Here is a 27,041-nt window from a genome sequence, read left to right as displayed (position 1 = left end):
TGATAATAATACCATTAATACTAATGATGATGAGATGGTGGGGGTGGGGATGACTGTGAACTCCAGAGGCTTTTTTTTGATGGAGACCCTCAAGTCCTCAAGCAACAGGGAGCTGTGGTTGGTGCTAGGATGAGTTGGGGCTTGGCTCTGCCACTCAGTGGACATGTGAGCCTGGGCAAAGGGGACAGTGACCATGGGCCTAAGGGGTCATCAGAAGGCAAAGGAGTTGTAGCTTCTTCATAGCACGAGGCAGGGGACCTACCAGCAAGTGCTTCTCTTCAAACCTGGCAATCTTGAGCTTTCCCTGCTCTTGGTTTTCCTTGATGGCCTCCTGCACACACTCATTGAAGGTGTTCAGCTCTGTCTTCCGCTTCTCCTGCTGCTTCAAGCCGTACTCAAAAATGTTCACACAGATGATGACAAATTTGTCCTTGTAGGTGAGTGGCTGTTAAGGAAGCTCAAGGCTGCTTGGGAGGTCACCATGGGGGTATAACAAATGTGTTGGTGATTCCTAGCAGAATGCAAATCATGTGCTGGATGCAGTGCACAGAATCCATGCACTGCATGGTTGCATGTGGTCCCTTTGACAAATGAAGAAACTCTGGGGTCAGAGAGCTGGGATCTGTGATTTGGAGCATAACATGGTACTTGGGGCATTTCTACCTTCAACCTGAGGAATTTAGAAATTTAGGCCCTGGAAGAGATTCCCTGAAGACCTGGGATCCAGGGAGGAGCTGAAGTCAGCTCTAAGCAAGGAAATAGTCCATGTATGTTTTTGTCACCCAGGAGGGCCCCTTTGATGAGGGTCTGTCTCAGTGCTCAGGTTCAAAGCAGATGATCCAGGTTCAGGTCCTGGCTCTGCTGTTGCTTCTGGGATTCACCCTGGCAAGTCATTCACCTCACTAGGTCTTGGTTTCCTTCTCTGCATCCAGAGGCCTGGTGGAAGCTGCCATATAGAGTCCTTGGGAGGAGTCCTGGGGGTCAGTTGAATGAATCTCACAGGACCTCAGTGATCTTGTGGGGCTGGAAACTGATATTTGGGAGAAGAAATGACTTGCCCAATATCATATAGCCACGCAGTGCTCCATCTGAGAGGTAAACCCAGGTTATCTGGGTGAGGAGGTGGTCTAGACCCCTGTTCTCCATTGCCCATCTCATTCTTTTCAGAATGTTGGGAATCTGAGTGAATTTCTATACAGTGTGAAGGCTGTCTGATTTAAAACAGAGCTACCTGTGACAAACCTTGGCCAAAAGAGCCAAAGAAGGCCACAAAGGAGGTGCTCATACGGGATTTGCCTTATAGCAGGAACTATCACAAGGACAGCTGGCTGCATAACAACACTCACCTGCCACAGTTTCACAAGCTTAAGCCAGCAAAGCAGCCTGCAATGATGTTAAGAGGACAGGCTGTACCCCATTACTGCTGGCACCATGAATGTAAATAACGCAGCAACTTTACTATTTCCCAAACACAGCCTTTCCTGTTCCAGATGTACCCCAGGCCATCCTGGTCTATGTGTGGGTCCCAAATTGTGATTCTATTTTCAGTTCCTTTATTGGAGATTCATCTCCATATCTTCCTGGATGTTGACACCAGTGATAATGGCTCCATAGACCTGTCTGGGATGGGTCTCACCTCAGAGCCTCTCAGCTCTGGGATTTCTCTAGTCTACCTCAAGGCCCTCAGCTCATTATTTAATGACCCATGGTTTGGTTATCATGGCCAGTGCCATGTCAACAAGTGCTAATCACATCCTTGGGCTCTGGCTAACCGAGGGATGAATATGAGCTTTCAGGTCCCACAGAAGAGCATTCAAATGCAGGCTTCTAATGGAGTGACCTCAGACAAGCCACTTAACCTCTCCTAGATTCAATTCCCCAACTATAAAATGGGGTTACTAATGGTAACCATTTAGAGGGGTGCCTAAGGAAATTATAATGTAAGTGCACAGCAGGAACAAGTAATGGCTAATGCCGTGGACACACATTTCAATTGCTCCACTTCTGAAAACCTGGCTTGTCAAGCATAGCAGACCCATGCCAGGCTGATAGTCACTCAACATGTCTCCTGAAATCTAGACACTATTTCCCCACACAGCTCAGCTGGCCTGGCCGGAACTGCCTCTTGGGTACATTTCTGTCAGGGGGATTTTACTTCCTAGGGTCTCATTTGACAGATAGGGAAACTGAGGCCCAGAGAAGAAACTTGCTCAAGGCAGGCTGGTGGCACTCAGGCCAGGCCCATGCCTGAGAAGGCAGCTGTGAACCAGGAAGGATATGCTTCAAGGAGCTCAACGACGCCAGGTAAGTAGGACAGCTTGTTGCCCTCCATATCCTCCGCGTAAAGGCTGTCAAACAGGAAGGTGCCATTCAGGTGCTTGATGAACGCCATCTGTGGGGTGGAAACACACCCCATAGGGTAACCTTGAGCTGGGTCCCTGCAAGGGCAACAGGGCGGCGAAGACTACCTAAAACAATCCTGCACCTGGGATGCACTCCTCCTTTCCAGGAAGGCAGGTGTGCCACGTGTTCTAGGCAAAAGGAAGGGTACTTGTGGAGGTGCAGAGGATACAGTTGCAGGATGCTTCTAGAAAGTTACTTGTGGCTCAGTTTGGCTGCACGGAGGGCTGGGGGCTAGCAGGTAGGAGGCTAGAAGGGTGCAGCCATAAATTCATGCTGAACAAAGGGACTTAAACTGCTGCTGTGTGCCATGGAGAATGGCCTGAGGATATCACAAAAAGGAGCCACTAAGACAGACTGTTCGTGTAACACAATCTCTACAGTCCTGAGTACTGGAGAGGGGCCAGAACAAGGTGGGGAGGGAACAACATTATTTATATGTTTTTGGAGTATGGGATCCCTGAGGACCTCCACTTAATGTCATCAGGGTGCTGACATGAACAATTCTGAGCCAGGCAGAGGGCTGGCCACCTTCCCAAGTGGTACCTTGTGTTCCTCCAGCTCCTGCTGTTTGGCCTGCTCCTCCTCCAGCCGGGCCTGTATCACATACTCCCGGTGCTTCAGCTCATCAATGCTGTATTGGTACTTCATCTGAGCCAGCTCTTTCTGAACAGGAAACAGAAATGATATCATTACTAGAGGATATCTGGTCCTTCTAAGCTACAGTGACCTCTACCATCATATGGCCTCCTGAGTATGGGCCAGAGTGTTGGAAGAGGTCTCTTTCACAAAAGTTGGGAAAGCTGAGAGGTTCTGAGGATGACCCTTTTCAGGAATCCTAAGTCTAAGGGAAATCATGGAGCTGGAGGCACACCAGGAGCATGCCCTCAGCCCTGGGCATGATTTGGGGAGCACTGTAGGCCATGCTCCTGCCCGAGTCCTACAGTATTGCAGGTCAGACAGTACTCTGGACAGAAGAGTTTCAAGGCCCCTGCTTATTATTTATCTTAATGATTCTAGGCAGGTCTCTGAATTGTGGAAGATGTCTTTGCTCACAATGCAATAGGGACACTGGGGCTGTGCTACTTGACCTTGATGGAAACTTCTGAGAATTCAGTAGACAATGCCTGGGAAGGCAGTGAACAGTCTTAGGTTGTCCTGTGTTTTTAGATTTTTTCCTTTGTAGTACTGGGAATGGAACCCAGGGCCTCACACGTGGCTAGCCAAGCACTCTATTACTGAGCTACACCCTCAGCTTTTGTCCTTCTGTTTTTATAATGGACGAAACACACCCAAATGGGTCTGTGGCCTATTCTAAGCTTTTGAGCCAATGTTGTGTTTCAAATTATTGCCTAAATGACAAAAATAAGACTTCTGAGTCTTAGAATTTAGAAGAAGGGGAAAGGAGAGGATGGTGGAGGGTGAATATGATCAAAATTCATTATATGTATGTATGAAAATAGAATAATAAAACCCATTACAAAGCTTCTTCTCTAGCTGGGTACTGGTGGCTCACACCTGTAATCCTAGCTACTCAGGAGGCAGGGATCAAGAGGATCCTGGTTCAAAGCCAGCCTGGGCAAATAGTTTGAAAGACACTATATCAAATATACCCAACACAAAAAAGGGTGGAGTAGCTCGAGTGGTAAAGTGCTTGCCTAGCAAGCATGAGGCCCTGAGTTCAAGTCCCAGTACTGCAAAAAAAATAATAATAATAAAGAAAAAAGAAACAGAAAAAGAAAGAAAGAAAAAAAAGCTTCTTCTCTGGGAAAACACCAAATGGTGGATGATGAGGTACAGCAGAGGGTTCAGCAGCAGCCTTTGGATAGCGATCATGGCTGTGGCTGTGACTGTAGGGCTCATGTGGAGCAAGGCTGAGGAAAAGGAGTGGATCCCATCATCAAGCAGGGCCACCTGGTCAAGAACATGAAGATCAAGTCCTTGGAGATGTATCTTTTCTCCCTGCCCATGGAGAAGTCTGAGATTATTGACTTAATCCTGGAGGGCATCCCTAAGGTCTTGAAAATCATACCAGCACACCAGGTTTAAAACATTTGTAACCATAAGGGACTACAACAGCACTTCAGGCTTGGTGTTAAGTGCTCCAAGGAGGTAGCCACCACCATCCGAAGGGCCATCATCTTGGCCAAGCTCTCCATTGTCCCTGTGTGGAGAGGCTACTGGGGAAACAAGATTGGCAAGCCCCACATTGTCCCATGCAAGGTGATAGGCCGCTCTGGTTCCATGCTGGTGTGCCTCATTCCCGCCTTTAGTGCCAGGGGCACTGGCCTTGTGTCAGCTCTTGTGCTCAAGAAGCTGCTGCTGCTGGCTGTTATAAATGACTGCTATACTTCAGCCAGGGGCTGCACTGCCACCCTGAGCAACTTTGCCAAGGCCACCTTTGATGCCATTTCCAAGACCTACAGCTATCTGACCCCAAACCTCTGGAAAGAGAGCATACTCACCAAGTCTCCCTATCAGGAATTCACTGACCATCTTGTGAAAACCCACCCCAGAGTCTCTGTGTAGAGGACCCAGGCTCCAGCTATGGCTTCAACATAGGACTTTTTGGGGTTTTTTTGATGGCACTGGGGTTTGAACTCAGGGCCTTACACTTGCTAGGCAGGCACTCATCACTTGAGCCACTCTGCCAGCCTCAACATAGAGCTTTTTATATAAGAAAAATAAAGTGAATTAACCCTGTTAAAATAAATAAATAAAACCCATTAAAAATTGTAAAGAAAAAAAAAGTGGGGAGACAGGAAATAAGAAAGCGTGATAGAGGAGATGAATATGACCAATGTACGTTATATGTATGCATGGAGATAGCACAATGAAACCCCTTGGTACAATTAATATACACTGAGGGAAAAAAAAGTCATGGAATTCAAATTCTTGTACTGTTATAGGACGAGAAAGCCCACGGTCATTGGAGGAGCAGCTTTCTGATCCCATGTGGCCTCTGTGAACTTCCAAAGAAGGTTTCAGTAAGTAGAAAACTTGGTGCTTAGAAGGCAGCTTGTCTCTTGGGGGCTGAGATCAGCTTCATGGGCATGCTGCAGAGGGTCAGGGTTGAGGTCAGGGGGCCAGCCCTCCACCCTGCTTCAAATGGGTCTCTCTTGTTTGTCCCCCAAAACACCTCAGTGCTCCAAACACAGATCCCTCTCTCCCAGCACAGGCACCAGCTTCCCATGAGAAGCAGCAGGCAGGTAACAGCCTTCAGTCTTCCAGGCACTCATTGCACAGGGAACCTCGTGGTCCTGCCACCAAAGGCCTCACAAATTGGGCCAGATAGTTTTTCCCCTTCTTTCCAACTGAAGAAAGTACAAACAGATTACTCTGCAAAGACTGAGAGGCAGATGAAAGGGGACCCTCTGAAGGAAGAAGAGTGGGGACAGAGGTGGGTAGTGGACAGAGGGAAGAGACTCTGCCCAGGCTAGCCCAGCATGGGGCTGAAGCCCAGACTTTCCTGCCTGGCCACCTGAGGTCAACTCCCAGCCTGATCATCATTGGCTGTAAGACCTGAAGTGAGTCACCTCACTTGTGTGTCAGCTTCAACATGGGAAAGCTGGGGATGAGAGTAGGGCCCCCTCCCAGTTTGTGGTGAAAACAGGGGGTCAGGAGGGAAATGCCACATGCTGGTGCTTAACATATAAATGCTCCACAATGATGGGAGGTAACATTGCTCCTAGGGTCACAGACTTGGGGTGATCCTGGCAGTCTTAACTTCTCACCCTCCTTTATCCTCAATGGCTTCATCTAGAAAATAGACAATAGTTGTTTGGTGGCCTAGAAGCAATGCAAGGGAGGCACCTAGTCCAAGGACCCCACAGGAAAAAGTTGCTAAGGTAATGCTTTAACAGAGACAGGTAAAGAGCTCAGCAAAAGGAAGCCATTCCTTCTCTCCTCCTAGCTGTGGATGGGGGAAGCTTCTCCTCACCATCTCATGAAACCTGGGCCCCTGAAGACTATCTCACAGATCTGGGGGACTGAGAAGGGACACTTGCCACATGGTCATCAATGCGCCGGAAGTCCAGGTACACAAGATCAGGAAGGTAGGCATGGATGAACATCTTGTAGTCCTCTGCCTCAGCAACGGGGTTCCCAGTGAGGCTGAGTGTTCGTAGGTCCTTGAACCGCCGCAGGTAGATCAACTGGGAAAAGAAGGGAGAAAGATCCATTTTCTGGCTGCCACAGAACTGAAATCACATATGACAGCATTTCTTCTTAGTGCTCTTCACGTTTGCAGCATGGCCAAGGTATCTTCAGCCTAGAAGTGGGGCTTCTTGGCTAGATAGCAGCCAAGAGACCTTTGGTTAGGCACGGTCTTTCCAAAGCAACAACCAACCAGAGTTCAAACCTTGCTGTGGAACTTAGGACAACTTACCTAACATCTGCAAATCTTGATGTCTTTGTCTGCAAAATGTGTATAAAAGGATATTGCCAGGTGCCGGTGGCTCATGCCTGTAATCTTAGCTACTCAGGAGGCAGAGATCAGGAGGATCACAGTTCAAAGCCAGCCCAGGCAAATAGTTCGTGAAACCCTATCTTGAAAAACCCTATCACAAAAAATTGGGCTGGTAGAGTGGCTCAAGGTGAAGGCCCTGAATTCAAGCTCCAGTACTGGAAAAAAAAAAAAGGATATTATGTGGGAGGGGGTGGAGGGGAGATTGTAGAGGCTATTTAACCAATATACAACATAAGCCTATTCAGAATTATCCCAATGAATCCCCCCTGTACAATAAATATATTCTAATAAAAATGAAAAAAAGGATATTATATGTGCAATGAGTGTTGTAAAGACCAAATGAGATAAGCTATGAAAAGTATTCAGAAGGGTGCCTGACATCTACTCAAGGAATGGTAGTTGTTGCTGTTATTATTGTTATTGGTGGTCACCCAGAATATATGTGTCTTTTTATGTTGTAAAGCCTTGTGAAAGGTCCAAATCTCTTAAATTAAATAGAATGTAATTTATGGTTAATCTTTCTTTTATTGGATAACAGAAAGTAGACTGTTCCACTAGCTGTTGTTTATTCTTGCTATATTCTGTTTTCAGTAAAATGGCCAAGTAAAGCACTTAGCCAAGACTTCTTTTGATAGCATCATTCAAACACCTAGGCACTGTGCCATGTATAAAACAGGAAAAAAAGCTAGCATGCTTTTCTGAATCAATTTCTTCTAGCCATTTATTTGTTCATTTGTTCAACAAACACTGTTAAGAACCTACTATGCCTCAGGCAGGTGGCTAGCCCTTGAAGATATAGTGGGAAACAAGGCCCATGGGTTCTTGCCCTAATACCAAGAACTTACATTCGATGGATGAGGGAAATGTTTTAAAAAATAAATAAAATCACTTGGCATGTGGTGCAGATATTATCCCAGCTACTTGGGAGATGGAAATAGGAGGATCCAGAGTTTGAGAGCTGTATGGGCAAAGTTAGTGAGACCCTCTCTCAAAAACAAAAGGGCTAGGGGTACAGTTCAAGGGGTAGAGCACTTGCATGAGATCCTGAGTTTGATGACCAGTACCACACACAAAAACTAAATAAATATAAACTAAATAAATAAAATCATTACAGTTTGGGATGAGCATTATAAGGAACATAAGTAAGAGAAAATAGTATAGATGCCTTTTTCAGTTAGAGGGCTCAGAAGTCTCTCTGGGGAAGTAACATTGAATCTGAGGCCTAAGGGAACAAACCAGGAAAAAGCAGAGAAAACACATTTCCAGAAGCCAAACTGTATATGCAAAGACTCTGAGGCAGCAGAGACATTGACACTTGTCAGCAACTGCACAAAAGTCATGGTGGCTACAGAATGTGGGAAGGGAGCTAGGGAGAAGATTGGGGGACGCACATGGAGAGAAAGCCAGAGGCTGGTTCATGTAAGACCACACAGTAGATAAGCAAGAGTTTAGAATATATCCTAAAGACATGGAAGCCACTGTTTTTGTTTGTTTGGGATTTGAACTTGGGGCCTCACACTTGCTAGGCAGGCACAATTACTACTTGAGCCACTCTGCCAGCCTGCCATTGAAGTTTTAACTATGTATTGGAGGAGAAAGGATCTGTTTAATTTCTAAGAGATATCTCAATAAGATTCCATTTTTTCATCTTTTAAACTGGCAAAGAAAAAAGTTTGATAACAAATGTGTTGTAGAAGGTGAAGTTATAAAAGATTCCTTTTCTCTATAGGGCAATTAGGTAAAGATTCATCAACATTAAAAAATGTACATGCCTTCTGACCTAGCAATTTCTCTCTAGGAGTTTACCTTACAGATGACTTGATCCAGGTGCAAACTAACTGCACATAATGCCATCAGGTTGGAAACAACCTGATGATACCCCCAGGAGACTGGAGAAATACATCTACTGTGGCTGAGTGATGGAATGGTCAAGCAGAGAGGGGGCAATTGCTGACTCCAGAGGAGAGGGGAACATTGGAGGTGGGTGCTTGAAGGGTAGGCAGACAGACATGACAATCATGTGCACACTTAAACACAAGAGGCCTAAAGAGACACTCGTGCAATTTAGAAATAGCCGAGGCATTGGGAAGGGGAAGCAAAAGCCAAGGCCAAGGGGTAAGAGAGGCTTTTCCCTGTATGCCCTGACTTCTGCTTAAATGTCTGTGTTTTTAATGCAATAAGCAGACACTAAAATAAGCCTAATAAACAAATGACAAGAGAACATGTAATTAGATGTCAGACAAGAAGGTCAGATAAGGACAATAGGCAAAGAAGCTTTGGTTAGAAGCTAATACCTGAGTGCTATCAGTCAGGGCTCTCACAAAGGACTGGCATCTGATTAATGAAGAGAATCCAGGGTCCCAAGGGTCCCAAGGATAAAACCAGGCCTTGAGAATATCTGGCCCAGACAGCTCAGTGCTTTACAGCAGCTTTTCTGGGCCTTCTGTCTTCTACTTTGTGGGGACCAGCTATACCTGTGTCTCAAATATCCATGAGGGGCCACCTGGCCAACACTCCACTGGGAAAGAGCAATGAAATTTCTTCCTGTCCAGGTCCTGTGGGACAGGATGGAAGAATACCCAAGGCCAAGACAGCCAGTGGGGCATCCACAGCAGGGCCACGGCATGTCCACTTCTGCACCCTCCACATCTCCTGTGCCCAGTACTGGGCCTTCAGAGGGCACATTAAAGTCTCTAATGTTGGCTGGACACCAGTGGCTCATACCTGTAATCTTAGCTATTTGGGAAGTTTCATTCAGGAGGATCATGGCTCATGGCCAATCTGGGCAAATAGTTTCATGAGACCCCATCTCTAAAACAACCAATACAAACTATACTGAAAGAATGGCTCAACTAGTACAGTGGCTGCTTTGCAAGAGCAAAGATCTGAGTTCAAACCCTGGTCCCACCAAAAAAAAAAATTTCCAATGTCCAAGGAATAACAATTCACAAGGGATTCCATTCAAGTGGAGGCCTGGGTGTAGGACATACCAGGGAAAAACATGTTAAATGCTCAGAAAGAGTTTTAAGCAGCAAGGTTAAGTTGGGGGTGTAGCTCTGTGGCAGAGCACTTGTGTAGTATATATTTATTCTCGGGTTCCATATCTCAGCACTGTACTAAGAAAGAAAAGAAAAAGGGGTGGGGATTTTTGTAACCTGCAAATTCCTGCATAATGATCACTTTTCATGTACCTACTAAATGTTAGTTCCTACATTAGGCACATAATGTTCTAATTGATTCAGTCCTCACAACAATTCTATGGGGTAAGTACTACTGTTAATCCCATTGTATAAATATATAAATGAGCACACAGAATTCTAAGTGGCAAGCCCAAGGTCAGACAGCTGATAGGTGGCAGTGCTGAGATTTGAAGACAAGGCTAACTAAATCTCAGCCCTTAACTCTGTAAGCTGCACCCACCATGCCTCACTCAGCCAGCCTGTGGCCAGCACAAGATTTCCATGCCTCCACAGGGCAGAGGGCAGGCTGGACAATAGCACACAAACCTTAAAAAGGGCATGGGTGGGTTTAGAGTTTCCTGTTTGGTGTGCAGGATAAACTTTTGATACTATACCACTTCCAGGGTTTGGTCCTGGCAAACTTATATATGGGTAACAACTCCGTGTTTGATCCACCCCAGGCCATTCACCTAAGCCATCCAGCCTTGCCATGCCCCAGCTATGATACTGGTCTAAGGGTAGATATAGGGCCTATGATGGCCCTATCAGACTAAAGGGACACTATAGGGGGACATTTCTTGCTCTCTCTATCCTAGATATAAAGAAAGAATCTGTGACCTTGACTGCAACTCAAGAGAAGCAGCCTCTGGGAGATACTGAGAACAGCAGAGCCCAGAGGTAAAACCTGCATCCTTGAAGCCCCATCTATAAGCACCCTCTCTTTGGAGTGCCAATCATCATGCCACTAAATGCCCTTGTTTGTTGTGGGTGCTCGGTTGACCTGTGACATCAGCTGCAGCTGTGAAAGACTCTTGCTGACAGCATTCCATCTTATTGCTCACTGTGTAGTTCGGCAGGTTTGCTGAAGATCCAGAAGCCCACTTACCCCAGGAGCCAGGCAGGGAGGGACTAATCTCCCCAGGTGACCCCAGCTGTTGACAGAGCACTAGGGATCAATGGCTCTGGCTAAGCCCTTAGGTGGTCATTTTTAGGAGGCATTATGGCTATTGGTGAGGCCTTAGCAGAATCGAGCCCATTACTCCCAGTGGCAATCTCAGTGACACTCCACATGCGGGTTCTCTCTTTCCCTGCTTTCTCATGCTAGCTTCCTTAAGTCACCTCCCAAGCAAACTGCCTGTGCCCTAGTCCCTGCCTCAGCTCTAATTCTAGCCAGTCGGACATGAGCTCTTCTGTAACTTACAGGCAAAGCATCCTTTCTAGTCACACCATACTGGGCTAAAGATTCCCCTCAATTCACCCTTACAGTGGTGGGTTTCCTTCCTAAATATAAACCTTTCTAAGCCCTCTGTGTTTCCTGATGCTTCTCTGGATGCTCCTATGTGCAGCAAGGACCCAGCTCCCAGGCTGGACTCCACCCTACACACACTTGACTTCTACAGTCCCTGGCTCCTCAGAAGTTCCATGCAGGTAGGTATGCTGCCCAGATGGATCACCAGGCCTCTGCTCGTGCCATCCCCTCCTCCTGGGAAGCCTCTTCCTACTGCTGGATAGAAAGTTCTCATTAATTCTTAATAAGCTGGAATCAAGTTGCCTCTCACCCTGCTACTCTCCCAGGAAGAATGGAAGCTACTACAGTCCTCCATGTGTTAAGAATGTGCTGCAAAGTCAGGGGTGGTAATGATACCAATAATCCCAGTACTCAGGAGGCTGAGGCAGGAGGATTAAAAGTTTGATGCCAGCCTGGATACCCCATCTCAAAAAAAAAAAAAACAATCAACCAAAAACCCAAACAAAAAAAATAAGCAAGCAAACAAAACAACTCCCCCCCTCTAAAAAAAAAAAAAGTACCTGCTCCAGCCTGCCCCTGCACTGTACATTCATTATCTCACTTGATTGGGCAAGTGGATTATTGCTACTCTCTCTCTTTAACAGGTAGGGAAACTGAGATATGGAAAGTTTGTAACTCATTTTGGTTTAAATTGTCCTGTCTGGCATAGACTGCTTTTGGGATTTGGCTTAACACTTAAGTAGGGGTAATAACTTGGTACTTGACCATTCATCTAAGCCACCTAGCATATCAGTCATCAGACAGACCTTAGCAGAAAAGGAGTCGAAAGTACACTGGGCAGCTCCCAGAATTGTGGCAGGCTGGAGAAACAGACAGGGGTTGCCTAAAAATGTATTACCAGGTCACCTCTGGCACAGCACCCTATGGCTGCTGCCAGGGTCTCAGCCCTAGCCCACTGCTGTAAGCCCATTGTGGGGTGTGCTGGGGGTGGGCAGCCCACCTTCCAAGTGATGACCAGGGGTTGCTGTCACACAGACACATCCTTGCACCTGGGATGCTCTTCTACCATCCATAGGTCTTATTTTATTGCTCCTTGGAACACTGTCTTTCTGTCAAATGTTAGTGCATGTGAGCTCAGTTTTCTGGGCACATGTCAGTGCACGTGAGCCCCTAGCCTGGGTCCCCCAGGTGCATGTGGGTGCACGCAAGCCCCCTGGCAGGGCCACTCACGTTCATAATGTTGCTGATCTGGTTGTTGCCCAGCGATAGCACCTGCAGTTTAACCAGGGCATCTAGGGAGTCGATCTTGGAGATGCGGTTGTTGAATAAGCTCAGGTCCTCCAGGTTCACCAGGGTGTCCAGCCCCTCGATGGCCTCAATGTTGTTGAAGGACAGATCTGGAAGGGGAAGAGGGATCTGAGGGTGTGCAGCTTGGGCAGGGGAAAGACTGTCCTATAGTGAAACCATCAAGACTATTTAGCTTGCTGGAAGAGTGGCTCAAGTGATAGAGCAACTGCCTAGCAAGTGTGAGGCTGAGTTCAAACCCCATACTGCCAAAAAAAAAAAAAAAATTAAACCTCACCTATGAATGAGGTAGCTGCTGTCATTATAGGAATCTTTGCTCCCATTTCCTACATGAGGGCAGGAAATGTTTCTCTGCCTTCTTGCAACCCCCTCCACCGTCTGCACTTTATCCTGTTAAACTAAAATAAATCCTTGCTAAAAAAAAAAAAAAAAAAAAAGACTATTTAGCTGTCTTAGCAGCCAGCACCTGGTAGAGGGGCCAGGAATTGTCTTTCTAACAGTTTAGGGGTTCTAGAAGCCTGGTATGGATTCTTTCCTGCAGCCTCACATGTTCTGCCAATCACTCTCCTGGCTGGGGACACATCTATGTGCTGTTGTAGTTTTGGTATTAAAATGCTTGCTAGCAGGTCTGAAGCAGTGCACCTTGGAGTCAAGAACAGATAGTTGGGAAGTGGCCCTTCCCTGACACCTGTGGGGATTTTAGAAAGACCAACTCCTGACTACTTATGCATTTATGTCTACCAAGTGCTGTGTGCACATCTTGACAACACTTTTGCATGGTAGATTGGAATTTTTCCCCATTTGACCACTTAGGAAATGGAAGCTTGTGGTCAGGAGGGAACCATGGACAGTATTCACATCTCTCTGTGTGAGTACACAAAAAGGGGACCCTTATGGGATCCATTCATGGCTTGAGGTCTGAGAGACAAATGGGCCTGCTGGCTTCACTAATGCCTCAGGCTGCCCCTGTTACCAAGAAGCAGCTTGAAAGGCTGGAGGGAATGTGAGTGTTGAGGTCAAACAGGCAGGGGTATGAGCTCCAGCTCTGCTACTGCTTGACTGTGTAATTTTGGGCAAGTACCTTGGCCTCTCTGAGCATTGGTTCCTCTTCCATAGACTGGGGTGATGACAGACATTCATCTCTTAGGATTGTTGTAGAGGTTAAATGAGACAAAATGTCTAAAGAGCTCTCAGGTCCATCCCCTTCTCCCTGTTGGCTGCTCACCTGCCCCTCACCAGATTTGAGGTGCTCTTAAGTGGCCAGTAGATGGGCACAGTTCATCAAAACTTCCTATGGCCTTGGTAGTGAAGACCAAAGCTCTAGGGTCACACAGATCTGGGCTGGTAGCCTGATGTCCCCACTTACTTGCTGTGACCTTGGTTTGTTCATCTCTATGTTGGGGACACTGTGGAGTGAAAGGCCTTGTAGGGAAAATGCCCAGGCCATACTTAGTCTGAGTATGCTGCTCCATGCCCACTAGCTTCTGTCCTGGTCATTATTGATCTGATTTGGATCCCACCAAGCAATAGTTATCTGTTCACCTGCATCTAGATTAACAGGAGTCCATAGTTTCTCCTTGTGCCTCACCAGCCTAAGAGGTGGGCAGGTATGACCAAAATATTCTGTCCTGGACCAGTTCATCTCTTTTAATCAGGGCAGACACAGCCCAACCCCTTACCCAGCCAGACCAGCTGTGTGAGGTTCTCCAGGCCCTCGATCCTCTCGATGATGTTGTTATTCAGCTGCAGCTTCTGCAGGTTCTCAAACTGCCAGAGGTTGTCAATGCGGAGGATGTCTAGAACAATTGAAGCATCCAGCCTTGGGTCAGGGTAGAGGCTTGTGCCAACATAATGGTGGGCTGAGATGTTGGTACAAAATACCAACAACTCTCTGCTCTATTTTAAAGTGTGCATGTACGGGAACCTCGGAGATGTGGGCTGAACATGGAGGAGTGCCATGTGTGCGAATGATCAGTACTGTCACTTAGAACCACAGGAGGACCTAAGAGGTCCCAGAGAAAGGGGCAAAGGAGATGTTGGTGTGGGACTGAGAAGGACCTGTCCATGATGGGTGACTCACTCATGCCGCCTCAGGTGCTAGGCTGGGAGTTCCCCAGGAGGCTAGTCCATATTGGAACTCAGGCCACAAACAGGGGCCAACCTTCTAGAGTGTGACAAACAGAATCAAAGCATGCTTCTGTTGGTGGGAGGCTCAATCAATTCATTCTGCCTTTTGGGGGGTTGTCTGGCAGCATCTGCTGAAGTAACTAATGTCTGTGACCTTTGTTCTGCAATTTTCTTAGAATCGTCTCCAAAAACACATCAAGGAAATATCTACTGGCACATAAGAGCAGAAAAAAAAAAATGAGGGAACCCCTCAAATTGCTATATATAGGTTCAGGATAAGTCAGTCATATAACAGAGGGGGATCTCCAGGAACCTGCAGCCCTGAAAACACCCACCTCAGCTACATGCCCACTTATTTCCTGGGTTCCTCAGCTGCTCAGAGTTTGGTTTCTGTCATTGGCAGCTGGAAAAGTTCTGAATAACACCTAAGTATAAATAAATTGGTACTGTATATATCCAATTCTAGCTTTTCCCAGAAGTCATGTATAACTGTCATTTACATGCCCCTTTTCTCTGTTTTGCTTTTGTAGTGATTTCCAAAATATGCTCATTTAAGAAATGAAATAATATATGACAGGTATTTTTTTAAAGCACTATTAAGATGCGTGTGGTGGTACAAGCCAGTAATCCCAGCTACTCAAGAGGCAGAGATTTGGAGGATCATGGTTAAGGCCAGCCCAAGCAAAAAGTTATTGAGATCCTATCTCAACCAACAAGCTGGGTGTGGTAAAAGGCACCTGTCATCCCAGCTATGCAGGAGGTCCAAGGTTTGCCCCAGGCAAAAATGTGAGACCCTATCTGAAAAATAACTAAAGCAAAAAGGGGCTGGGAGCATGGCTCAAGTATAGAGTGCCTGCCTAGCAAGTATGAGGCCCTGAGTTCAAACCTCAGTACTATCTCTTCCCCCAAAAAAGTAGCATTAATAGGTCTAAGGGTGTCTCTTGGTGATAAGAGCACTTGCCTAGTATATGAGAGGCTCTGAGTTCAGTCACCAGCACAGCACACATAAAAATCCATTAGTAACCACCTTTTGGGGAAGCAGTTTTAATATTTATTCAGAAATAGGGCCTGCTAGTGAGGTTGGAAGAATTCAGTGTGGACATCCCTCCTAACCTCCTCCCTGTGCCAGTCTTGGAGTAAGATAGACTGGGTCCTCTGACCTAGGGTGAGGGGCCTTTTGCTTTTCCCCTGAAACTGTTGGACTGCCCCCTCTGCCTCCTCCAGGTATACCCAGGGCCAGGTGGCAAAGAAGCCTGTTCTCTAGCTCCTTAATTGTGGTCCAATTTCCCAGACTGATATATGTCTCTGTCCCCATCTGTATTTCTGGGGCAGTGCCCAGTTCTGCCCTGGGCTCCCAGCCACCTCCCATCCCTGGTCTGGATTTTTCAGGTACCTGCTCTTATCCTCATCTTTGACTAATAGTTGCCCAGCCCTACTTTGCCCTTGGCTGTGATGGCTTCCTGCAGAGCCACTTTAGCTGGGTGGTTCATACTCACCTGGGTACTCTGCCACACACACCTACATCTGCTTTCTCCTAGGCATTAGCAGTTCACATGAGAAGCCAAAGTACACAATGAGCCAGGATATACCTGGCAGTTAGCTCTAAATGAGTTGTCAGTATGCCAGAACTGCTGAAATAGCCAGATTAAATCTTTAACACAGACACTTAATCTGCATCTGTGGCCACTCTAGAACTAAACACTTCACCCCATCCCTCTCTTTTCTCCTTTCTTTGCTTTATTTTCCTCCCTAGCACTTACTGCCTTTAACATACAATCTATGTTCCTTCTTTATCTCCCTCACTTGAATGTCTACTCTATGAAGATAAGGTTGTCTTTTGGACTCACAGCTGAATCCTAGTGCCTAGAACCCAGTACCTGGCATATAATAGGCACTTGCTCAACATTGGCCAAATGATCACTAGGTGTGGAGGCAAGAAGCAAAAGGAAAGTAGTCAAGTGCTCAAGCCCCACCCTGTGGCAGCCTTTGTGCACCCTTTCCTCCTCCCAGGGCTGAGGGGACTGTGGTCAGCCTTGGAGGCCACACTGGAAGAGACATGTGGGTGGGCTATGTGAGGCTGGCCTGGGACAGACCTGTTTTGCCCACAGTTAAGTCCCCAGCATCTGGCACAGGGATGAGCTGAGGCAGGTCTCAGTAACTTCTTGTTGATTGGATGCCAGGCCAGCAGGAATGTGAGTCCCACTGTGTTACTCTGCTGTGGTCTCACCTGCAGAGTATACAGGAGGCTCAGGATCATGTTCCACTCCCCCCGCCCCCCCGCCTTTCCTCTTGCACCCCGTCTGTCCTGACTCAGTAGACTGACAAGTTTGACAGGCTTCCTGCACAAGCCAGGCACTGTGCACATGTCTCACTTGTTTGCCCAGCTTGTGATTGAGTCAGGGAATGCAGGCATCCTATTTCACAGACAGGGACTCTGAGGAAGTGAGGCTTTGTCTGGTCCCAAGTCATGTCTTCCTACTGCGATGAACTGCCACTCCTGAGGTGCCTTCCCAGCCCCTCTTCAGCTACCCTGCCCTAGAAGCTGTATCCCCAGTGCTGGCTCCTGCTCCTTCTCCTTTTGCTTCCCACTCCAGCTCCTGCTACATGGGGACTCCTAGGCTCTGCCTGCCAGGGACGCCCCCCCTCCAAGGACATCAGTGTGGAGCTATATGACAGGAAAAGCATGGGCTTTGAGGCTCACTTAAGATTTGGAGTAGAGGAATCTTATCTTGTTTTCTGTTCCCATTCTGAATCAAAAGTGTCATGAACAAATGTTGCTGGCATGGAGTATCAAGTTTTCAGAACATCCAGCCTGCTCCTATGCCTGGGAACCTGGCATACCAATGTGGGTTATTTGACCACTGACTTTGTATGGAATTCTGGGGCTTAAAGATAGAGCAGAGAAAGTCAGGGAGATCTCACTGGTTTCCCCTGCCCCACCCTGGGCCACCCCTGGGCACCCAGGATACTTACTCTGAAAGTCTAGCTGCAGGGACAGGACGTCTTTGAAGAGGATGCCCTCCTGTTTGGCCAGCTGCCCAGCCTCCTCCTGGGGGCCCTGCTCCCCCACTGCCACCTTCAGCATGTCATCATCCACCACTCTTGGCTCCATCGAATCATAGAGTCGGTTCATCTTTCCTAGAAAACCACATTCCTCTTTCACAGCCTGCCTCTTCCTTGGTTTGAGGACAGTCTGGCTTGAGTATCCTTTTAAGGTATCATGGGCCAATGTGTGACCATAGACAGCTGAGGGATGCCTACTCCCACTTCATGACCTATTGCACTGCGGGGTTAAGACGTCTGTACCCAGGCTTCTTCAGGGCTTCCCAGCAATCAACTGGGCCCTTTGCAGGGGTTCACTGCTTGACCCCACAACTACAGCTGGGGCCCTATCTGGAGCCACTGGACTGGCATCCATACTGGTCTCCACCAGTGAATCTTAGCTTCCCTCAAGGCCCTGACCCAGAGTCAGGCCTCTGACTTTCTGTTTTCATCTCAGGTCTCTTGGAACCAACCACTGACAGTGCTCCCTTGGCAGTTCTAGCCAGTCATGTGTGCTCCCCCCACCCTCAAGCTACACTCAGTGTATAGGGAGCCACTGACCCAAACTGGCTATTCATGTTCTCCTGCTGAGGAAAGGGATGAGAGTTGCCACCAGAGCTGGCTGGTTGGCTGGAGAGGAGCTATGGAGAGCCATGAGCTAACCAGGCACATGGTTAAGCAGAGAAAGAGGGGGATGTGATGGATATATGTAAAGAAGCATAGATGGGAACCTGGGTGATCCAGCAAAAAAAAAATGACATAGACAGAGGCTGCTTTCTTCTCACTGGCTTTCCAGTCCCTAACTCCCTAAGTCTAGGCCCTATGAGAGTTTCTGTGCCCCTTTCTGTGTTTTCTCATATTAATTTCTCTTTTACTTTAACTCAGGTAGATTTTGGTTATTAATGGTCCAAACGGATCTGCTTTGGACCAGGAACCAGAGACAAAGGTGGGATGTATGAATTTGTCAGTCCTAGGGTGAGGAAGACTCTGGACAGCCATGCCACACTCCTGGGAAGCCAGGTTGCTCTGACCTCATTCTCATCATTAACAGCCCTTTCGGTGAGAACATCCATACAGATGGACCCTGAAGGAAGCCATATTCTCCTGTCAGTCTACTGGGGTTCTGTCTCCTGAGTCTTCTGAAGGTCCAGTCTCCCCTGTTTCTATCTGCTTTTTACCTCCCAACTGGCCTGACCTTTGACCTTTGCCCACAGGCCTCCCCAGTATTCAGGCCTCCCTGAGCCCTGCACTCTGCCTTTCATTTCATTGAGCATGGCTAGAGGGACTCCTGATGTGGGGCTGATGGCATCTATCATAAACCCCTGTTGGGCTAGATGATCTATCACCTGATCTTAGACACTTCCCTCTAAGACTACCCTCCCTCTTACTTCCTCCCCCACCATCCACTGGATGCAGCTTATGCAAATATTCATCCTCCATTCCTCCTCTATCCCTGGTCAAATATCCCAATGCCTTTAACTCTTGTGTGCCCTTCCCTTCTGCCTCTGAACCTCTATTCTCCATCTGGGCCTTCCATCCTTCAAGATCTTGGCCTTGTCTTGCTACTGTCTCCACATTGGCTCCACTTCTTTAGGGTGACTGAGTCGGCCCCCAAAGACAATCCCAGCCCTTACCAGCTCCCTACTCTTCTGAAATGATTTTCTCCAAGGTTTTCCATAACTTGCCACCATCTTACCTCTGAGAAAATATTAAAGTGTTTTATTTGGCAGATGTTATCTGCAAAGTATTTTGGGCTTTTTAATGTCCTGTTGGGCAAGAAGTGGTGCATACCTGTAACTAAAGCCCTGGGGAAGGCTGAGGCAGTAGGTTTGCAAGTTTGAGGCCAACCTAGGCTGCATACATAGCAAAACACACACACACACACACACATAAAAAACCTAAAACAATGACAACAAAAATTCCCCAACAACAACCTTTAACTTCTCATCCATCCCACTTCATGAAGTATGGGTGCTTGTTTTCAGTTGAGCCCAGCAGTTGCTCTGCAATGTGAAACTGTTGTTATACACACTATTTGGACTCTAACTGTGCCTCTTTTGGCAACTTATTTCACCAGTCTAAATATTTGCTTTCCCCTTGTCAAAGGTGGGATAATTCCTCTCTCCTACATTTTTGTAAGATCACGTTTAATCCACACACATGTACCAAATAACAACATGCCATGAGTAACACAGACAGATTGTATTTCTGTTCTGGACATGAATCAACAAATGCTTAGTTACAAACCCTGTTAAGTTCATAGGTGTAGGGAACTATGAAAGCACACATTGGGGGCACCTGCCTTGGCCAGAGAGGACAGAGATTTGAAGGATGAGTAGGAGTTCAAACCCCAGTCCCACCAAAAAAAAAAAAAAAAAAAAGAAGGAGCGCTGACCTTGAAGGATGAGTAGGAAAGAAGGAAGAGAGAATGGCGTGGTGATGGCCCTGAGGTGGGAGTGATCAGGTGTGCTCCACTTGAGCTGAAGTGATGCAACCCTGCAGACAGTTGCAGCAGTTGTTTTGTTATCTTAGGAGGCCCGAGAAGCTCAAAAGGCTTAATAAGACAGTGATATGATTTTAGTTTTAAAAAGCTTATTCTAGGGCTGGGGGGTGGCTCAAGTGCTACAGCACCTGCCTAGCAATCAAAACGCCCTGAGTTCAAATCCCAGTACCACCAAAAATGAAAAAAAACTCATTATAGCTGCAGTGTCAAGAATTGTAAGAGTAGTGAGTCCAGAGTTGACTAGGGTAGTGGTAATATGTGGATTTGAGATATTTCTAGGAACTTAACTTATATATAGGACTAATCATCCCTAGTTTCTAGATAAGAAGACAGAAGCTAATTAACTTTTCTAGGTTAATTAACATAATATACTCAGGATTGACTTGTCCTTTCCTATATGGCAGAACTTATATTCCTAATTATGACTCCACTGTACCCAGTATACTAGGAACAACCATTGCCACAGCTCATGTTTTTCACACCTGCCCTAGGATGTGGACAAGACCCAAACAATCCTCCCCTATGAGGTTTATATATCAGTAATTTATCACCCAAGAGGGGATCCCTCTTGACTTGCCTGATGGTACTTGTTGGTGAAGACCAGAAGTAGGAGGTGGAGAAGCAGTAGAGTTTCACACACTATCAATGAGGTAGCCTCCTCACTGAGAAACAGATCCGGATTTTCCTGGGAAACAACAACCTGTGTGAATTGAATCTGAAAAGTACAGACTCAATGAGAAGAAAAGCAACCATTGACTGAATGCTCATTCTGCTCTCAGTGAACAAGAATTATTTAATTACATGTCAGCTCTGTGAGCCATTAAAGAGGGGTGGTCCTAATGCCTTTATCGCCCAGATAATATCCTGGTGAGAAGGAACTTGTCCGAACTCATAAAATGAGTTACTGACAGAGACAGACACGGAACCCCAGTATCCGTGTTCCTAGACCAAACACTTTACATAGCAGCAGATGAAATAACTTCACGAGAGTTAAAATGTAGGATACGATAGATAAATTCTGGAAGGAGTTACCAGTGGACAGGCATTTCTCTTTCTATGAAATGGATCAGGCAAGGAGGTTGGGGGATGGAACCCCTTTAAAATTCCTTCCTGCCTTTGCTCACTTAAGAAATGTTCTCTTAGCAGTTTTCTCCTGCAACGGCCTGAAAAGTCTCAGCACAACTGTAAAGTGGCTGGCAGAGGACCTGAGCGCTCATTTTACGAATGAGAAGGGCCGGGCCAGAATCCTCACTGAAAAGGCACAGGAAAGAGTTGATTCGGGCGCTCTCTGCCACTGCGAGTTCTCCTGGACCCTCAACTCCTGGGTCTCACCTTCTCAAACACCAGCTACCGTCGCCGGGTTGCTGGGGAACCAAGCGCCGCTACTCGGTTGCTAAGGGGAAGTCAGGCTTTAGTCATCCTAGGTGAAAGTAGAGGTGTCACATGACCACATCTCTGGGTGGGAAAATACTCCTAACACCAACCAGTCACAGAGAAAACAAACGTTTCTCCAATCAGCACCTTCTATGCTAGGGCAACTTCCTAGATCCACCTCTTCTTCGCCCGCCTACTTGAGTAATTGACTTGTCTTTTGTCCAATAATAGTGAAGATTCTCTAGATTGACCAATATATAGGTGAATCAAAATGCATTTCCCTTATTCGTAGGCGGGGTAGGGGAGGTGCCACTACGCCTGACGGGGACTCCAGTGACCTAGCTTGCTCCTCGCCCAATCGGATGCCCCGGGATGGGTGGGACTTTTCTGAGGGTGGTGTGAAGGCCAATCGGAAGAGCGCTGTGTAGGCGTTGCCCAATAGAGATGCGACCGGAGGGCGGGGTCAGGGGCCCGGCCTTCGGCGTTCCAGAGGGTGGGGCGGGGGCAAGTGTCAGTCAGGTCGGGAGTGCTGTAGCGGACAGCCGAGACCGCGGCCGCAAACAAGGCGCCCGGCCGCTGCGTGTTGTCCGCCCAAGATGGAGTTCCTCCTGGGGAACCCGTTCAGTACCCCTGTGGGACAATGTCTCGGTAAGGCCGCGCGTGGGGCGGACGGTTCGATGGGCGACGGAGGCGGCTGACTGGTCTGGTGAGGACAGCGGGCCTCTGCCTGGCGCCCGTGCCACCTCACAGGTGGACTGGACATCCTAGTAGTCGGGCTTCTGCCCGGCGCTATAGTGCTTGCTACCTCATGTGTGTGTTGGGCCTCTACCAGGAACCGGTGCCACCTCACAGGTGGACCGGGCATCCTTGTCCTGGGGCCTCTGCCTGGCGCCAGTGCCACCTTCCCAGGAGAAGCCCCTTGAGGTCCAACTTGAACTTGAGACGTTCCCCGCGTCCTACCCATCAGAGTCCAGCCCTTCCTGTCTCTCCCTAGAATTGGTGCCGACTACTGGTCTGCTTTTCCCTTGCCTGGTGGGAGATGCCACGAGCATCCTTATTCAGCCCTGCAGTCTCGCTACCACCACCCCAGGGCCTAGTCTCCTAGACCTTTTGCGAGATGTCATCTCCTCCTTCCGTCCTTGTTCCTCCTCTTCCTATCAGCAGCTCCCAGACAGGACGCCCTCCCAGAAAATGCCCTCTGCTTCACGACTTACTAATTTGAGCTGCTTGTCAGCCAGGCTGTAGGAGGGCCTGGGATGGGGGAGGGGATCTTGGCGGTGATTATCTTGGCGGGGGGGTGGCTTGCTTGCAGTGCCACCCAGGAAAGAAGGGAGGCCCTGTTGTTTAATGATAAGAGCACTCCACTGGGAATCAGGAAACCTATATTCCGGGAGTGACTTTGCCAGGGACTCTCCTCATGACCTTGTGCCCTTTCTGGTTTGAAGTTCCCTTGTCTGTCACATGAGGTGTTTGGAGTGAGATGTGGTAGGTCCCTTAAAGTTCTAAAGTTTTGGTATTCCCAGCAGTATTCTCTGCACACTGACTGTTGTTCCTCTGTGATATTAAATCTGCCAAAACTGAAATCTTTTGCTGGTAGTATAGAAAGAGTAGTACTTAGCAGTACCCGTCAATCCTATAGAGGGGCTCTGGGCACTTGGAAAAGGGTGCCAGAGATGAGCAGCGTGCTGGGTAAGGAAAGCCCAAAGCATAGATGGAAGAAATAGCAAGTGACCACTCTTGATTTCCTTACTAAAAAAGTAACTTGGGAAAGCGTAAAACAAAGGTTAGGAACATAGCTCAGTGGGAGAGCATGTGCTTTGCACTTTCGAGATTGGTTTGAGGCCCCAGAACTGCAAATAATAAAAGTAAAAAAGCAACTTGGTTTTTCACCCAAGGCAGGATCTTATGCCAAGTGATCAGTCAAGAATGCTGATGAATTTCTTTTAAAACTGGGTTCCTCTTGATTGGTTGAAGTACTGATGAAACATCTTTTATGAACAGGAACCTTTGGTGTCCTTATGGGTCTGACTGATTTAGGCAGTAGTAAGTTATTTCCTACTTTGCTTATGAATTTCCAGCTGACTTTTCAGCTGTTAAGAGGCCTGCAAAGTTATTGAGGCCTCTCCTGTTAGTTCACTGACATTTAGGGGCCTATCTTTCCTTTTTGGTAGTGTTCTTCAATAAGGCACCATGGTGACTGTGCCCTGAAAGAGTTTTTTCCCACCATTATGACACTTTGTCCCCTGTTGCCCACTGGAGTATCTGTCTGGATTCTCACTTTTCTTTTTCCTAGTTCCTTTCCCACTTTCTTCAGGTGCTCTTCCTCTGCAGTTTATTGTATTCTCAAAACTCACTTCTCAGTTGGGTGTTGAATCCAGCCAGTTAACAGGAGAGGGCGTCAGTAACCTTGCTTGCTAGGCAGATGCTCTACAACTTGAGCCACACTGCCAGCTCTTCATGTGGGGTGTTTTCAAGATAGGGTCTCCTGAACTATTTGCCTGGGGCTAGCTTTGAACTGTGATCCTCTTGATCCTCTTGATCTCTGCTTTCTTGAGTACCAAGGGTTATAGGCGTGAGCCACCAGCCGAAGATGACTTTCTTTAACTGGCTTCAACTTTCAATCTCATTGTAGACCTCATTTTCTCCACTTATAAAAATGCTTCTCATTAGCTATATGGGGCTTGTACTTAAATTCTGTCTGTCATTTATGAGTGCCTGTGGAGTGCCAAGTCTCTGCCAAGCTCTGGGGACACAAATATTAAAAAGCCAATCTAAGCGGGCCTTCAGAAGAGGAAATATGCTCACTAAACGTGTTCTGGGTCAGAGTGGTGGTAGAGTAATTATTACTTTGTCTTAGAACTGTGTCTCATGTGGATTTTCTAACTTGGTGCTATTTAGTTGCACATTTAGTCAACCCATGTGGAACTGACAGCCAAGTTCACAGTCTGACATAGTTATTTGTGCATTTCTTTCATCCATCGTGCCCTTCATTCTGGAAGTTGGTTCCTGAGTAAAATGTGTGATTCAGAGAGCAAGTGAGCAGTGGTGTAAAGTGTATTGGAAGAAAAAAAAAATCCTACTTTTATTTCTTGATTATTCTCTTCTGAAACAATTTCAAGATGTTACTGCCTAATCTCAATCTTCCACCACCACGTGGAGTTGAATATCATACATTGGGAACTCCCCAAGTCAGGTTCAGGTGCTCTGCAGATGTCTGCTGTTTTCCTTCTGTTGGTTGGAAAAAAGTTTTCAGATACTCCTTTTCCAAAGAGAAGATTTGAGATTCATTTAGATTCAGAAACCAGTGACTAGTTAGTTAATGCTTCCCAGAATATTGGAGGGGAGGGGTCATCTCTTCATCGTTCTGTTTTAACATATAAGAAGCAGGTAATAATTTGCAAAGTTTGTGTTTGGAGACTGAATGATGTTGAAACTAAACCTCTTCATAATGCTCTGTGAATGGTAAGTGTTTAACTCTAGTCTGGCCGTTTATACCAAGAATAATTAGTTGTTCCTCTGATTTCTATGACAGTTGGCAATTTGCAAAGCCCTTTGGCTCCCACCTTTTTATTTAGTCTCCAAATCACAGGAAGAGAACTGGAAGGAACTTATAATTATTAAGTACTTACTATATGAAACCTCTGTACATGGAATTTCATTTAATCCTCAGAACATTTAATTATTTGGGTCTTATTGTCCCTGAATTACTTAAAGAAATTTAGGCTCTGAGAAACTAAGAGACTTGTACAAGGTCAAAGCCAGAGTTAAGCCTAGCATCCACTCCTGATGGTGCTCATTCTGCACTGCTGTGTATGTTACTTCTTGTTCTTGCGGAGCTCATGATTCACTGTCATCAAAATCACCTGGAGGGCTTGTTCAAATGGAATACTGGGCCCCACCCTGAGTTTCTGATTAGGTAAGTCTGGGGCAGGACCTGGCATTCCACATTTCTAACCAGTTCCCTAGTAATGCTGGTCTACTTTGAGAACTATTGCTATGGATGAAAAGTTTTACTTCTTTAATCTCTTCTTTACCTTTCTTCAAACACTGAATATGAATTTTGTTTCTCTTTTTTTTTCAGTACAAGGGTTTGAAATCAGGGCCTTGGGCTTGCTAGGCAAGAGCTGTGCTTACTTAAGCCATGACTCCAGCCCTTTTCTTCTTTTCTTTTCTTTCTTTCTTCTCCTTCTTCTTTTTTTTAAATTATGTTAGGAGCCTGTGGGTCACTTCTGTAAACCTAGCTACTTGGAAGACTGGGATTGCAAGATTATGGTTTGAGGCTTGCCTGGGCAAATAGTTGGCAAAACCCCATCTCCAAAATAACCATAGCAAAATGGACTGTAGGTGTGGCTCAAATGACAGAGTGCCTGCTTTGCAATCATGAAGCCCTGGGTTCAAACCCCAGTACCCCCCAAAAAAATTATGTTAACATTTATTATTTTATAGTAGATTTTTTAAAATGCCATTACAGGTGACTTAATTGCTCTAGAAGACCTGGAATAAAAGAACACTTAGAACACAAACATCAAGCTGAAATACCTATTTGTATTGAACGATTACTACCAAAATGTTAAACACTGAATTTCTTATGGAAAGACTATAAGCATGACTATTTAGAATTCATTCATTCATTCTGTAGCCTTATATTGACCATTTATATATACCAAACTAAGCATTTACTGGGATGTTTAGTTGTACAGAGAACTCAGACAGGTACCTAAATCATGTAAGATAGAAAGTGGTTGGGCAAGATTGGACAGATTGATGCAGTAAGGGAAGGAGGAAGGGCGAGGGTCACCTTCAGTAATAATAATAGGTAAAAGGTTTTTTTAAAGTTCAGTGATAGATTACTATGTGCCAGAGATTGAAGTGGGCACTTCATGCATCTTTCAGTCATTTAATCCTCACAAAAATGGTGTGAGTGAAGAGGTCATGTTACTGTCTCCATTTTGCAGATGGGAACATTAAGGCAATGAAAAGGTATATAACCTACTTAAGGTTACCCAACTTGTGATATGGAAGCTAGAATCTGAATGTAGCACTCTGGCTCCAGGTTTGTGTCCTGTCATGTTGTGCTGCCCTCCATAGAGAGAGTTGAGGAGGAATGCTGTAGAAGTAAGGAGGAACTCAGGAAGACTCTGGGGAGGGGCTACTGAGCAGGTCTTCGATGAACATGTAAAAATGGGAAAGAGACTGGAAGGGTTCTCCTGACAGAGAGGACAATTGAGTAAGTGCTGGATGTGGAGGGGTAATAGGGTGATGGGATTGGTTCTGTTTACCTGGCAAAGGGGCATGATGGGAGGCAAGACTGAAAAGGTAGGACTGATTATAGAGGGCCTGCTTCCTTCACATATTGGCTAAGTGGTTTGGTGCCACTGGGGAACCTTGCAAGAT

At 46.6% G+C, this 27,041-nt stretch overlaps 2 protein-coding genes and 1 pseudogene across 4 annotated transcripts in view; 2 read left to right on the top strand and 1 right to left on the bottom strand.

The window, feature by feature from the left end:
* The window catches only part of Drc3 (dynein regulatory complex subunit 3), a 38,399-nt gene extending 16,633 nt beyond the window's left edge, over window positions 1-21,766 (bottom strand). The window contains exons 1-9 of the mRNA XM_074046669.1: window positions 21,606-21,766; window positions 20,851-20,958; window positions 17,702-17,866; window positions 14,281-14,397; window positions 12,527-12,693; window positions 6,408-6,554; window positions 2,947-3,066; window positions 2,281-2,392; window positions 263-438 (exon numbers count right to left, since the gene is read on the bottom strand). Coding sequence (XP_073902770.1) covers window positions 263-438; window positions 2,281-2,392; window positions 2,947-3,066; window positions 6,408-6,554; window positions 12,527-12,693; window positions 14,281-14,397; window positions 17,702-17,861 — 999 coding nt within the window. The 5' untranslated portion in view covers window positions 17,862-17,866; window positions 20,851-20,958; window positions 21,606-21,766. The remainder of the gene's footprint in view (window positions 1-262; window positions 439-2,280; window positions 2,393-2,946; window positions 3,067-6,407; window positions 6,555-12,526; window positions 12,694-14,280; window positions 14,398-17,701; window positions 17,867-20,850; window positions 20,959-21,605) is intronic.
* On the top strand, window positions 4,277-4,962 carry LOC109683612 (small ribosomal subunit protein uS5 pseudogene; annotated as a pseudogene).
* A 378-nt stretch (window positions 21,767-22,144) lies between the features above and the next one.
* The window catches only part of Tom1l2 (target of myb1 like 2 membrane trafficking protein), a 120,346-nt gene continuing 115,449 nt past the window's right edge, over window positions 22,145-27,041 (top strand). For all 3 annotated transcript variants that reach the window (XM_020159568.2, XM_020159567.2, XM_020159566.2), the window contains exon 1: window positions 22,145-22,295. In XM_020159568.2, coding sequence (XP_020015157.1) covers window positions 22,244-22,295 — 52 coding nt within the window. In that variant the 5' untranslated portion in view covers window positions 22,145-22,243. The remainder of the gene's footprint in view (window positions 22,296-27,041) is intronic.

The sequence above is a fragment of the Castor canadensis genome, chromosome 11 (genome assembly GCF_047511655.1).
Source record: "Castor canadensis chromosome 11, mCasCan1.hap1v2, whole genome shotgun sequence".
NCBI classification, from domain to species: Eukaryota; Metazoa; Chordata; class Mammalia; order Rodentia; family Castoridae; genus Castor; species Castor canadensis.
The sequence above is the reverse complement of the archived record's forward strand: the minus strand, read 5'-3'. Positions and strand labels throughout refer to the sequence as shown.